At 43.8% G+C, this 15,246-nt stretch overlaps 1 protein-coding gene across 3 annotated transcripts in view; it reads right to left on the bottom strand.

Annotated features, from left to right (window-relative positions):
* The window catches only part of LOC143031156 (splicing regulator SDE2), a 42,454-nt gene that overhangs the window by 18,603 nt on the left and 8,605 nt on the right, over positions 1 to 15,246 (bottom strand). For all 3 annotated transcript variants that reach the window (XM_076194673.1, XM_076194672.1, XM_076194671.1), the window contains exon 3: positions 3,275 to 3,416. In XM_076194673.1, the coding sequence (XP_076050788.1) occupies positions 3,275 to 3,416 (142 nt within the window). The remainder of the gene's footprint in view (positions 1 to 3,274; positions 3,417 to 15,246) is intronic.

The raw sequence follows: 15,246 nt of genomic DNA on the forward strand, positions 1-15,246 counted from the left end.
GGAAAGGTGGTAGATAGGGCTTTAACCACTTCCATACGGTGATGCCTACTTAGGCATCATGAGGAACAAGTGGGTAAGTGATGATGTCGACGTCGGCGTCTTGATTATATTTATTGTAGTCGTACCTACATAACCTCCATTCTCTCTAAACTGGCTTCATCATATTTTCTATGGTTATCAAAATTCACAGGTGAAAGAGAACAAACAATTGAGCACTGACTTTATCTTTTATAATGCGATTATTATGACGCAACATTGCACGTCGGGCAGCTAATGCTGCCAGACGTGCGATGTGCCCCGGAGTGAAGAGGTTAATGGACTATATAGTGGTAACCTGGGGAAGAGTAGGAAGAATTTTAGATGTACATTTTCTAAGGGGGAATATCTAATCATTTTTTGATGGAAGGTAAGAGGAGAGTGGAGGATGGAGAAAGAGGAAAAGGAGAGAAAGTAGGGAGGTGCTTAGAGTAAACTGCTTAAATGAGGAAGAAAAGGAGAAGTACAAGAAGAAGCTGAGAGAGGAGTGGGAGGGAGTGAAGGATAGAATAGAACTAGGAGTGGAGGAATGGGGATGGTTCAAGGAGGGAGTCATAAGGTGTGCAAAAATGGTATGTGGAACAAGGAGGGCAGGAGGAAATAGAAGGAAGGGTAGTGAATGGTGAGATGAGGAAGCAAATAAGGTTGTAAAAGAGAAGAAGCAAGCATTCACAGATTGGTTACAAAACAGGATGAGAGAATCATATGAGAGGTACAAAGAAAAGAGAAGTAAAGCATAAGATAAAGGAGGCAAAGAGGAGAGCAGATGTGAAAATTTTGAAAGTAATAAAAAGAGATTTTGGAAAGAAATTAAAAGAAGAAGAGGAGGCAAATCAAGTAGAGAAGAAAAGGTAAAAGGTGCAGATGGAGAGATGATAATGGACGAGAAGGCAGTACGAGGAAGATGGGCAGAGTATTTTAGGGAGTTGCTAAATGTGAAGGAGGATAGGTAGGGAAAGGTAGTTGCAGTGGGAAATGCTAAGAAAATGACCACGATGAGAAATATGGAGGAGAAATAAGGAAAGATGAAGTGAAGGCAGTTGTTAAGATGGCGAAAGCAGGTAAGGCACCTGGGCCGGATAGATGTCATGCAGAATGTCTGAAAAAGGGAGGTACAGTGATGGTGGACTAGCTGGTGAGGTTATTCAATGTTTGTTTAAGAGAGGGTAGAGTGCCGGAGGACTGGAGGAGTGCCTGTATAGTTCCACTTTACAAGGGAAAAGGGGACAAGTGTGAGTGTAGTAGTTTCAGAGGGATCAGCTTGTTGAGTGTAGTTGGGAAGGCTTATGGGAGGGTCTTGATTGAGAGGATTAGGAGAGGAACAGAGGGAGTAATTGGTGAGGAACAGTGTGGGTTTAGGACAGGTAGGGGTTGCGTAGATCAGATTTTTGTGGTAAGACAGATACATTATGTGAGAAAGCTATAGGAAAAGGTAAAGATGTTTTTTGGGCTTTCGTGGATCTGGAAAAGGCTTATGACAGGATAGACAGGAAGGCACTGTGGGAGGTTGTGCAGATATATGGGATAGGAGGAAAGCTTCTAGGAGCTGTCGAGTTTTTACGGGAGTAGTAGAGCTTGTGTCAGGATTAGAAATGGAGAGAGTGAGTGGTTTGAGGTAAAGGTGGGACTTCGTCAGGGATGTGTTATGTCGCCCTGGCTGTTCAACTTATACATGGATGGGGTGGTGCAAGAGGTAAATGCAAGGGTGGTGGGTCAGAGATTGGAGATGGTTAAAGAAAATGGAGAAAAGTGGGAGGTGAGCCAGCTGTTGTTTGCGGACGACACTGCGCTTGTAGCAGGATCAGAGGAGGGATTGAGGAAGTTGGTGACAGAGTTTGGTAGAGTGTGTGAAAGAAGAAAGTTGAAGATAAATGTGGGTAAAAGTAAGGTGATAAGATGTACAAGGGGAGAAATTGGCAATAGATTGGAAGTGAGTATTAACCACTTCAGTACGGGACTTAAATCTCGCGGGCAGCAGCCAATGCCAGCCGTATGACGTGTCGTAATAATACTCGCATCATAAAATATAGTCATGGCTTATATCGATCGTTCTCTCTTTCACCCGCGAATTTTGAAAACCACGGAGAATGGGATTCAGGGCACATTTGGGAGAATGTAAAAACACAGGGGCGACTACAATAAATATAATCAAGACGCCGATATGGTAGCGTCGCGAATCCACTGGCTCCTCATGACGCCTACGTGTGCGGCACCGTATGGAAGGGGTTAAGGGAGAGACTGGAGGAAGTGGATAGTTTTAGATACTTGGGTGCAAATGTGGCAGGAAAGAGAGGGGTGGAGGCAGAGGTAGAATGTAGATTGAGAGAAGCGAGGAAATGCCTTGGTAGATTAAAAAAGTGTAATGAGAAATAGACATTTGAGAATGCATGCTATGAGGAGATTGTATGAAGGGGTAATTAAACCGACAGCATTGTATGGGGCAGAAACATGGAACATAAGAGAGGAAGAGAGAAGGAGTTTGAATGTGTTTGAGATGAGGTGTCTGAAAAGTATGATGGGGGTTACTAGGCTAGATAGAGTGAGAAATGAGGAGGTGAGGAGGAGAACAGGGGTGGAAAGGGAGTTGGGAGATAGGGTTGATGAAAGAGTATTAGGATGGTTTGGACACATGGAAAGAATGAGTGAAGAAAGACTAGTAAAAGAGGTGTGGAAGGCAGATGTGGAAGGAGTGAACATGAGGGGTCGACCTAGGATGAGATGGATGGATGGAGTAAAAGGGGCTTTGGGAAAGAGGGGAATGTCTGTTGAGGAAGGACAGGAGAGGACAGAAGACAGGGGTGATTGGAGAATGGTTTTATATGGATGATGATGTGATGCACGAGGTGGAAGGGGTGGGGGATGGGGGGTGAGGGAGTATGTGTGAGAAATAATTTGACGCAGCCCAAAGGGATTTCTCCCAGTCTTCTCCTTTTCTGCATGAGGGGACGGAGAGGGAAGTTTGCCAATTTAGTGAAGCAGCCTTGCTGTGGATGTGCTGTGTCTTGCGACACTCCTTCTGACCCAGGGTAGTGGGCGAGATGCAGGGAAGACCCTTCATCCAGGAGATGCCAAGATGAGAGGAAGGGAGGGGAGTGGATGGGAGTGGAGTACATGGGGATGGAATGAGTGGGAGTGGATTTTATGCCTTTGTTTTTGGCTACTTCCCTTGTAAGAAGGAAAAAGCCATTGCCACATTCCTCTCACCACACAAAAGCGAGTGCAATCTCGCCCGTATTACCTATGGCCCGTAGCATGGAGCCAAAGCCTCCCTTTCCTCCTGGCAATCGCAATGTGGCAGTGATGACGACATTCGGAGGGAGTCGTTCCAGGGTGCGAAGAACTCGACCGCCATGCTGTAGAACTACATCTTCACTGCTCCCCTGGAAGAAAAAAAATAAAAATAAAAATAAAATAAAATAAATAAGAGCAGCTACAAAGACGGCCCCAACACGATCAAACCTGTCATAAGAAGAGAGATTGTCAAAACTAGAACTACCAACTCTGGAACAAAGAAGAGAAAGAGGTGACTTGTTGACTATCTACACAATCATGAGAGGTATGGAAGTCCTTGATAGAAAAGGCTTACTAAACTGGGACAAGAGAAACACAAGGGGACACGGAAGGAAGCTCAAAAAGGACAGTTATAGAGGAGACCTGAAAAAGAACAGCTTTCCCCACAAAGTGGTGGAAGTATGGAACATACTGGACGAAACAACAGTGTGTGCAAAAACAATACAAGAATTTAAGAGCAAATTAGTCATGGCGAGATACAGAGACAGGACACCACGAGTGTAGTTCCCCTTTCCTACAGTGCATACATACATACATATACCAAGGCTTTTTCCCCCTTACAAGGGAGGTAACCAAAAAGGAAAAGGCATAAAATCATTCCCACTCATTCCATCCCTGATTACACTCCACACCCCTCCACCCTCCTTCTTATCTTAGCACCTCCTGGATGACAGGTCATCCCTGCACCTTGTCCACTGCCCTGGGTCAGAAGCAGTGTTGCAAGACACAGCACATCCACAGCAAGGTTGCCTCATTAATTCGGCGACCCCCCTCTCTGTCCCCTCATGTAGAAAAGGAGAAGATGGGGAGAAATCCCTTTGGGCTGTGTCAAATTATTTCTCATATATACTCCCTCACCCCCCCTCCCACTCCACACCATAGCCCACCCACACATAAGATACAAATAGGTAAATTAATTCAAAACCTGGCAACCCTGTAATCTCCGTCAGGAGGTACAGTAAGTACTAAAAGACTGACACTCTCTCAGCATTAGCCTCAAGATATCTCTCTCTCTCTCTAACAATTTCAGATATATTTTTTCAATCTTTATGTACATGGTAAGCTGCAGAGCTGGGTGCATTTCTCGGTGTGTTCCGCTTTAGTTTGGCTGTGATTAGCACTCCCAAACTATTAAAGCACTATAGGTACCGGTATAGTACGTGGCCTACAAAATTTTTCTTTGGTATAGTATGTGGCGTACCAGACTTTTATTTCAATATGAACCTGCCTCTTAAGCTTTAATAGTTTGGGGAGCGCTAACCGTGGCAAAAGTAAAGCGGAACGCACTGAGGAACACACCCAGCTCTGAATTTCTGATATATATATATTTTTTCATTCTTTCATACATCGTGAGCTGAGAACTGCCGACTACAAAATCTCAGTCAATGAACGTCCCACAACACAGACAACAGTCCAAATATTCTTCTCAGTGAGATGTGCGGAGAGTTCCAAGGTCCGTTGCCAGCCACCGTGGGGCTGTGGATTTTCCATTTAGCGGAACTTGAGACAACAACCAATTGACTGATTGGTTGATTATATTTTGCAAAAATGTTGAGTGTATACACTGCGTGTACATAACCAAACCATCCAGTAAAGATAGGAAGTTTGAGTACTTTATACAAATTATATTACCTCCGTACACTTATTGAGAGTGACAACAGTCTCCCTAATTAGAAGGTTTTCTAGGAAGGAAGCAAGAAAGGAAGGAAGGAAGGAAGGAGGAAAAAAAAAAAAAAAAAAAAAAAAAAAAAAAAATACAGCTACATACATATCCCAAAGGCTTTTTCCTCCTTATAAGGGAGGTAGCCAAGAAACAAAGGCATAAAACCCACTCCCACCCATTCTCCATCCCCCTCATACTCCACTCCCATCCACCCTCCTCCCTCCCTCTTATCTTGGCTCCTCCTGGATGATGGGTCGTCCCTGCATCTCGCCCACTGCCCTGGGTCAGAAGCAGTAACGCAAGACACAGCAAAGCTGTTTCACTTAAGGGGGTACGCGACACCTGGGGGGGGGGGGGGGTGAATTTGGCCAAGATATAGCATTTTTCAAAACTGTGTTCAAAATGTTTGTATGCCATTTAGAAATAAATCCCGACAAATAATTTTCCAGCGGCGCGCAATTTAAATGTCTTGGGCGGGGGTTTAAATGGACGGAGTTAAAGGCGCAACCCACACTAGAGGGGGGCGTGCCACTTAGGACCTTCAAGCGCATCGAATAACGTTGAAATTCGATTGAATTTACGCTTGCCCAATGCTTCAACGGCCAGTATGAGGGTGGAGGGGAAGGGCTCAGCTGGACGTCAGTTACCTACTAGCTTTGAAAAAAAAAAGTACGCATGTCTCATGAGCTCTCCTGGCAATATATTACCTTAGCTAGTACATATTACTCATTAGTACAGTCATCAAGGGTAGCAAAAAGAACATCTACAATGACAAAAAAACAACAGTTAAAGATGGCAAACAGCCAAAGATGACTAGCCTAGACCTACCACCTCTCACTCCACCACTGCCCTCACTTCCACCTCTCTCAACATATGTAGCCCGGTTCTACACCATGAAGTACTTTATTCATCTCGAATACAGCAAGAAAATTAGATATTAGTTATGAAATTGTACAGAGGGGAGATAAGAATGAATGTGAATTTATGATTGTGGAGAAGAGCAGTTTTTTGCCGTGGATAAATTCGCTTGTTAGATGCCAGTGTGGTGAGATGTATGTTGAAGTGATAGGAGAATGTAGAATGGTGAAAACATTTCAGGCAGAATGAAAGTTGTGCTCTGAAAAGAGCAAATGGTGTACTTCACCAGGCGGTAGAAATGAAAGTTATGAAATACATAACAGAGTTGTGGAGGCCGGCTTACTCTGTGGGGATGTTGCAGTACAGAAAATGTGCATGGCAATGAACATGAAAATGATACATCACAAGACGTTTAGTAAACTTTGCCATCATATTATAGAGACCAGCATAAAGAAGTATGAGGAACTCTTGGAAAAAACAAGGGAACATGTACATGCAGCATTAGGAAAGGAAAACCCAACTTTACCGAAGTTACTATTGATGGTTCGTGGAGTAAGAGAGGATTCACTTCCAAAGGCACCCACTGCTGGTTAACCACTTCAGTACGGGACTTAAATCTCGCGGGCAGCAGCCAATGCCAGCCGTATGACGTGTCGTAATAATACTCGCATCATAAAATATAGTCACCGCTTATATCGATCGTTCTCTCTTTCACCCACGAATTTTGAAAACCACAGAGAATGGGATTCAGGGCGCATTTGGGAGAATGTAAAAACACAGGGGCGACTACAATAAATATAATCTGTTGGAGGGGGTTTTGGTGGAAAACGCGGATAGGTTTTTCCGGTTTATTGGGGTGAGCCTGATCTGATACAATCTTCGTCTGGCAGTCCCGAAGTCAACTTTCGAGGTGCCAGATTTTCCTAGCTAAACTTAATCTAATTAAGAAATGGGCGTGCCCATAAGAAGGCAGCCAATAATATTAAAAAAAGGGCGTGCCCCCCGAGAAGGGCAGCCAATAGAATGTCTTGAGGTGCCAGAGGGGAGCCAGAGCCGTAGGTGTGAACTCTGACCCTGGATTGAGCGAGTTCTCATGTTTGTTGGTGATCTTGAAAGATCTATGGAGAGGAGGTCACAAGGTGACCTCTGATGCGCAGCTGGGTCCACGCGGTGAATGAGTCGTTCTTTTCGATGGGCCTCATAGGGGCTTGAGGAGGCCCGTGTAAGGAGGCCCGTTGTTCCTTGAAAGAAATCGTCCGTGGGCGGAAGGAATCTTACAATGCTCGGCCACGCTATTGTCACCGTCCCGGTGACTGTACACACAGAGAAACAAGAACAAAACACAAGGCAAGGTCCTTAACACGGCCTTGGCATTAGGATTATATACAAGAATAAAATATATGAAAAATAAGAGAGCTTAAAATTAAGAATATTGGAAAGTAGATATTGTTTCCGTTCACCTATACAAGGAATATACATTTATGAAGGCGTGGCTCTGTTACGTAGATTATAATGGAAAAATGGTACTGGCGGGGTTTGCGAGACGGTTCGTGAGCTGTCGTCTCTATCCTGAATTGAGGTAGTTGGGGAATTAACATCTTCTATGTCTAAGCCACGAGGAACCTTTTTTATGTGATCTTTATGCAACAGAGTCTCTGTCCTAGTTTGCAAACTGAGTGCCTTTACTTTATTGTTGGATTCGTGGTCAAGGATACGATAGGGACCTGAGAATTTTGCTGAAAGCTTAGAGGTAGGTGTGTGGTTAAGAGTGTAAACAATGTCTCCAATATCAAAGGTGTCAGTTCTGGCTGATTTGTTGTGCAAACGGACCATTTCGTCCTTGGTTAGATGGAGAGAATTATGTATTCTTTTGAAAAGGTGATTAAAATTTGCTACTTTAACTTTCACAAGGTCATTGAAATTATAGATTGGAGGTAGATCTGAAAGGAGAAGATCATAAGGGAGCTGTTTGTCTGAACCAAAAAGAACAAAATGAGGTGACTCTGATATTGATTTATTTATTGCAGAATTTAGACACGCTTGAATCATGGGAACATGTTCATCCCAGGAGGGTTGAATGTCAGAAGCAAGATGTCTGATAACATTGAGAATCTTTCTATTTTGGCGCTCAACGAGGCCATTTGAACTAGGATGATAAGCAGTAGTATTACATTTATTGATTTGGAAATACTCGCAGATGTTCGAAAGAATCTCATTGTTAAACTCACTGCCGTTGTCAGAGATTAGAGTTTTGGGTGTCGTATATGGGCATATGAGGTTGTCAATAATTGTCTTTGCAACGTGCTGTGCTGTCTTGTGTGGTACGGGTGCAAGAATACAGAATCTAGAAAAGTGGTCGACACAGACAAAAAGGTATCTGTTACCATTTGGTGTAAGAGGTAACTTAAGGAGATCGACAGCTACTGTGTCGAAGGGTTTTGAAGGTGTAGGGTAATTTAGAATTGGAACATGACCGCTAATGTGACCTTTGTGACTCGCACAAGAATGACAGGAGTCGATGTGGTTGTGTATGTCCTTACGCATAGTTAACCAAAAATAATGTAGTCTAGCCTGAGTAACACATTTATCTTTGCCAGGATGTGCAGCAATCGGGGAATCGTGTAGAAGTTTTAAAACTTCTGGAATGAGCTCTGTAGGAACTACTAGTTGGAGGACCGATCTGTTGGGTTCCTGTTTGTTTGTTAATGTTGTTTTATGATAGAGAATGTCATCAACTAGTGTGTAGTTGTCAATGTCTGGGGGGAAATTGTCAGTGTCACCTGTGTCTGCAGATTCGAGGAAATATATGACACGTTTCCAAAGAGGGTCTGATCTCTGAGCTGCTGCTATGCGTGCTTGTGTAATATTAGTTGAAATAGGGACTGGAATGACGGTTGCAATGTGTCGACTAAGAGCGTCTGCCACCTGATTGGCTTTCCCATGGACAAAATGGAAGGTAGGCATGTATTCTTGGATGGTGAGAAACCATCGGGCAAGTTTTCCTGATAGATTTTTCCCTTTAAACAAATGTAAGATTGGTTGATGGTCTGTGTATATGTGTATTTCGTACCCGAGGATAATGTCTTTGAAATGCTTGAGGGCGTATATCACTGCTAAGGCTTCTATTTCTGTGACTGAGTAATTACGTTCGTGCTTGTTAAGAGTGCGGCTCGCATAAGCAATAGGTCTGAGTTTTGAGTTGTGTTCTTGCATGAGAACAGCGCCTAGACCGGAATATGAGGCATCTGTGTAAATTGTGAAGGGAAACTTGTGATCTGGGAATGCAAGGACAGGAGCTGTGGTTAAGGCTTTCTTTAAGTCAGTAAAGGCTTTCTCTTGGTCAGGTGTCCAAATGAAGGGTATGTCTTTCTTAAGGAGTGACGTCAAAGGTGCTGCTACACTAGCGTAACCTTGAATGTAACGTCTGTAAAATCCTGATAGACCAAGGAATGAACGTACGTGATCTACGGAAGTAGGACGTGGGAATTCAGTGACTGCCTTGACCTTGTCCTGCGAAGTTAATATTCCTTTGGAATTTAGGACGTGTCCTAAGAAACGTATTTCCTTCTGAAGGAAGGAACACTTCTTAAGTTTCAATTTGAGACCTGCTTGTTCTAGCCGCGAGAACACATTGTGTAGAGTGTGTAGATGTTCGTCAATGGATTTGGAAGCTATTATGACATCGTCAAGATACATGAAAACAGAATCACCAATGAGACCATTAAGTACTTGATGCATGAGGCGTGTGAATACTGAAGGGGCTGAAATGAGACCCATGGCGAGTCGTTTAAATTGATAGTGTCCTGTGGGTGTGCTAAAAGCTGTCAGAGGCCTCGACTCTGGAGCAAGGGGGATCTGGAAATATCCCGACATAAGGTCTAAGGTGGTGAAAACTACATTGTTTTCACCAACAGAGTGGAGGAGGTCGTTTAGCAGGGAATAGGGTGTCGGTCAGGAATGATGAGTTTATTTAACTCTCTGAAATCCACTACAGGTCGAAAAGACCCGTCCTGCTTGGGCACTACAAAGAGTGGAAAATTCCACTCGCTAATCGACGTTTCAATTACGTCCTGTGCAATCATGTCTTTAATCAGTGAATCCACTATCATGCGTTTAGAGTGCGGTAGTCTGTATGCGGGAATGTAACATGGTTTAGAGTTCTCACGAAGGGGTATATGATGTTGAATTATATTAGTGACTCCAAGGGGTTCACCTTCCGTTGCAATGGTCTGTCTGAACTTGTTGCAAAGTGCAAGCAAGTCTGCTTGTGCATCAGGGAAATCAATTGAGTTAAGGTGAGATACGTTAATAGGTTCCTGTGCTGCTTGCACATTGGGAACTGTGGCACAAACTTGAGAAGTTGGGAGCTCGTTATCCATGATTTTGATACGAGAAGGGTAAATTTGGAAATCACAGATGTTTGTGCCAAGTGTGAGGTGGAGGGGGGCGTTGCTATTATTTGCAATAATAATGCAAGTGTGACCTCTTCTGGAAGTAGAGCTGATGGCTGAGAACAGAGAGATACCCTTTACGCGGCAAGTTTCTGGCATACAGAGTACATCGGTGTCTGGTGCTTGGAAGACTCGTATATGTATGCGTGTGTACTCACGAGGGAACAGTGTCTTTGGACTGATAAGTACTGCGTGAGAATGTCGGAAAGTCGATAACACTTGAGAGACTGGTGCGGATTGTGTGTTGAATTCCTCTAAGAGGGGCAAGAAATTTGCTTCCGCTGGCAAAAGATCACTGGCTTTCACTTGTTGTTTTGTCTGTCTCTTAGCAGATTTAGACCTATGAGAAGATAGCGCGCGCCTGTTACGCTTAGAACATCTTCCTATCGTTGGTAATGGAATGGAGGGTTGAGAGTCATGTGCATGTGTCTGTTTGTAGGTGTCGTCATTAACAGAGTTGGTTTGACTATTTTGGCTAAAATTACTTGAACTTAACTTGGGCTTTTCCTGTTCGGTCACCTTGAGGTGGTTGACAGTAGGGGAAATTGCTGAAGGCAATGCTGGGAGGAAATGGTTTGCATAAATGATGCCATGCTGAGCAGGATATATAATAATATTATGCTGCTTCATCAAGTTTAAGCCTATGAGGACATCAGCAGGGAAATGAACATCTGCTACATAAGTAGGAACTGTAATGGATGGGCACTCATTCTTGAAGCTAATGTCTAAAGAAAATTTTCCACTGATGGGGAAAGGAATCCCATCCACATTGCACAAATTGACATCTGGTGGTTCTAGAATAGTCACTCGCTTTGTTTGGGTGCGTAGTTTATTAAAACTATTGACAGACATAATGTTCACTGGGGAACCTGTGTCAAGAAAAACTTTCAATTTGGTTTTTCCAGTCGTGGCGTTGAAGGTTAATGTAGGAGATGTATCTGATACGTTAAGTGTGTGAACTGGCAACATGGACGTATGTATGTCAGTGTAAGGGTTATCTGATCTTGACAGGCCTTTCGGTTTCTTACTGAGGAGTCAGGTAGATGATGAGTTATGTGACAGGTTACCAGGGGAGGAGTGGCGTGTATGTCTCACAGGAGATGCATGACGCGAGTATGTCGGGGATGAGTTACGTGAATACCTGGCAGAGTGGGTTGATCCTCGGTTGTGTGGGGATTGTGAACGTAAGACTCTACATCTGTCTGATGAGTGAAAACATCTTCCATGATAACTGCAGTGTTTGTTGGGCGTTGAGGGGAATTTACGATAACATATATCGTCTGTGTGTCCTACTTTCCGGCAATAGTTGCAAAACTTTCGTGTCCTTGAGGGGGACCTGTGACGTGACTGATGACGTGTGCGAGATGTATGTCTTGATCTCGTGATAGGGGGAGTGGCCTGTGTTACCTGGGCTATCATGTGGTTTCGTGTAATAGGTGTAGTCTGGCTTTCTATTTCCTCGGTCACCTTGTCCGAGTCAGGAAATTGTCTAGCGAATCTCGATAATTTCATATCCGGTTTGAAAGCGGAAGTCCCTACACGTCGCAACGTCTCTGGGTGCAATTTAGAGATAAAAACCAGGTAGGCAACCATGGATACGACATATTCCACACTCATCATGCCGTTTGTTACCCATTGACTGTTAACAAGATCTTCTCTTAATTTGGTTTTTACTGAGGTTGCTACACTCACTGATTGATCCTTATGTTGGTAAGGTGGGTGATTTAACTCTTTCCCTACAGAATAAATGGTTGAGAAGGCACCAAGCGGTTCAAAAATATCAAAGGCCTTCTTGAACTCGTCCACGAATTCTGCGTATGTGTTTATTTCGATGAAAGCGTCAGCGTGGATTATGAATCCTGCTAATGTGCCATGTTTGTCAATCCTAGACGTCAAGATGGATATTTTTGTTTTGTCATCTGTGGCGCCTCTACGTGCAATTTCAGCGTCCACTTCTGTCAGGAAATTGTGCACTGGTATATTCTTACCATTAAACAAAGGGAGAGTCGACTCGTCTTTGATTAATGTAACGAGATTTTGGGTAGGCGCGGCAGTTGCACCTTGTCCCGAGGAGCTAGCCTGTCGCTGTTGTAGTTGTTGTTGTTGTTGTTGTTGTTGGTCATCCATGTCTTGCGGGATCTGTGCCGATTGGCTACGTGTAACGGGTCTGTAAGTGTGGTGGTCACTATGTTGCATTTACGAAAAAAAAATTAAAGAGATCCTGTTGCACTAGGTGGACTTATAAAACGGAAATATATCTACTTACCCAAGTTGACGTATGGAGGGAACGGGTGATGGGCGGTTGTGGTCGCGCACAGGGTGATGGGAGAAAGGGTGATGGGGAGTTGTGAGAGGATCCTGCGTTCACGGAAGTGCTGTAATGTAGGTAAAGGTTAGTGCTCTGTTGAAATATCAGAATGTATGGGTAAAGGAGCACTGTATACAATTCCCAAGTATTACTTTGAGAAAATAAAAATAAAAGAAGGGGCTTGTAGGAGCTATACGTGTCTTCTTGACGTAGCTGTTGAGCAGCTGGAAACAGCGGCGAAGGTCGGTCGTTCAGGCAGGCAGTTGCAGAAAGGTACCGCGTTAATGTGCAGCTGGCGTCAGTGACGGAGTCTCTCGTCGCTCGATGGGCAGCTGGTTGTAGCGTAGTTCTCGTCGCTCGAGTTGGAGGGCGTGGTGGAGAAGGGAAGTCTGTTGGGCAGCTGTTGGTGGAGGTGGCGAAGCTCGAAGAATGTTAAATGTTGTCTTCGGTGTCGAGTGGGTTGATTGGCGATGGCCTAGACGTCGGTGCTTAGCGTGCTTTCGCTGGTTGCTTGTAGATATGGATTAGAGTTCGAAATCCACTAGCTGCTTCGATGTTCACGGCTGTAGAGTTCGTCTTGCCTTCGTATGTAGAGTTCGAAATCCACTAGCTGCCACCACTTGTTGGAGGGGGTTTTGGTGGAAAACGCGGATAGGTTTTTCCGGTTTATTGGGGTGAGCCTGATCTGATACAATCTTCGTCTGGCAGTCCCGAAGTCAACTTTCGAGGTGCCAGATTTTCCTAGCTAAACTTAATCTAATTAAGAAATGGGCGTGCCCATAAGAAGGCAGCCAATAATATTAAAAAAAGGGCGTGCCCCCCGAGAAGGGCAGCCAATAGAATGTCTTGAGGTGCCAGAGGGGAGCCAGAGCCGTAGGTGTGAACTCTGACCCTGGATTGAGCGAGTTCTCATGTTTGTTGGTGATCTTGAAAGATCTATGGAGAGGAGGTCACAAGGTGACCTCTGATGCGCAGCTGGGTCCACGCGGTGAATGAGTCGTTCTTTTCGATGGGCCTCATAGGGGCTTGAGGAGGCCCGTGTAAGGAGGCCCGTTGTTCCTTGAAAGAAATCGTCCGTGGGCGGAAGGAATCTTACAAATCAAGACGCCGATATGGCAGCGTCGCGAATCCACTTGCTCCTCATGACGCCTACATGTGCGGCACCGTATGGAAGGGGTTAAAATAAACCTCTTTCCAATGATTTAGATACCCCAAAGACCCCCAGCAGTGAGGTTTCATATGAAGAAACCGACAAATGTGCAAAAAACCAAATTATATGATGGTGTTGTCTGTGCGTCGCCACTACTGTGATATACTTATACTTTAGTTTTTCATTATTTAACCCCTTCCATACGGTGCCGCACACGTAGGCGTCATGGGGAGCGAGTGTATTCGCGAGGCTGCCATATCGGCGTCTTGATTATATTTATTGTAGTCGCCCCTCCATAATGACATTCTTTCTAATTCTTTTGTAATCGCATTTTCTATGGTTATCAAAATTCACGGGTGAAGAGAGAACGATCGATATAAGCGGTGACTATATTTCATGATGCGAGTATTATTACGACACGTCGTACGGCTGGCATTGGCTGCTGCCACCGAGATCTAAGTCCATGACGCCTACGTGTGCGGCACCGTATGGAAGGGGTTAAAGTACTTATAATCAAAATATGTTGATGATTTTTACTGTACTTATCCATTATATAATAAGAATTAAGCCATGAAAAAATCAGTCAAATTGGTGAAACTATAAGCAAGTTACAGATATATTTATATTTCAAGTCACCATATCTCCGTTCGATATTTTTTAAACTTTTTTTTAATCATAAAAAATCTAAAATACATCAGATTTAGATGAAACTTACAGGAAATATTACATTTAGTAACTGCCAGGGCCGGTCATTCAAATATTTTGAATAAAATGAAAGAGTTAGGAGTAATAATGGAAACAATACCACAAAAAATGTAATTTTTCACGATTTTTGCCGGACATTAAAATTGAAATGCCTGTATGCAAAAGTATAAAGGAAATTGTTCAATTACTCAATGACCGGCCCTAGGTGTGCCTACTGACTAATCATACCCAAAATATAAAACAAATTGGTCCACGTATTATGATGCTGGTATATGTACATGTGTACATACATCATTCTGTTTCACCTAAAATGTAGGCAACATGGATACCTATTTACCTGAGAAGTTTCAGCTCTTTACTCTAAATAGTTTAGAAAATGACCCCTAGGTGTCGCGTACCCCCTTAACCCCTTCCATACGGTGCCGCACACGTAGGCGTCATGGGGAGCGAGTGTATTCGCGAGGCTGCCATATCGGCGTCTTGATTATATTTATTGTAGTCGCCCCTCCATAATGACATTCTTTCTAATTCTTTTGTAATCGCATTTTCTATGGTTATCTAAATTCACGGGTGAAGAGAGAACGATCGATATAAGCGGTGACTATATTTTATGATGCGAGTATTATTACGACACGTCGTACGGCTGGCATTGGTTGCTGCCACCGAGATCTAAGTCCATGACGCCTACGTGTGCGGCACCGTATGGAAGGGGTTAATCAGCAACCCCATCTCTCCATCTCCTCATGCAGAAAAAGAGAATGACGATGTGGTTTAACGTCACAAA

Source organism: Oratosquilla oratoria, chromosome 12 (assembly GCF_046742065.1).
Source record: "Oratosquilla oratoria isolate Oo_2021 chromosome 12, ASM4674206v1, whole genome shotgun sequence".
Classification (NCBI taxonomy): domain Eukaryota; kingdom Metazoa; phylum Arthropoda; class Malacostraca; order Stomatopoda; family Squillidae; genus Oratosquilla; species Oratosquilla oratoria.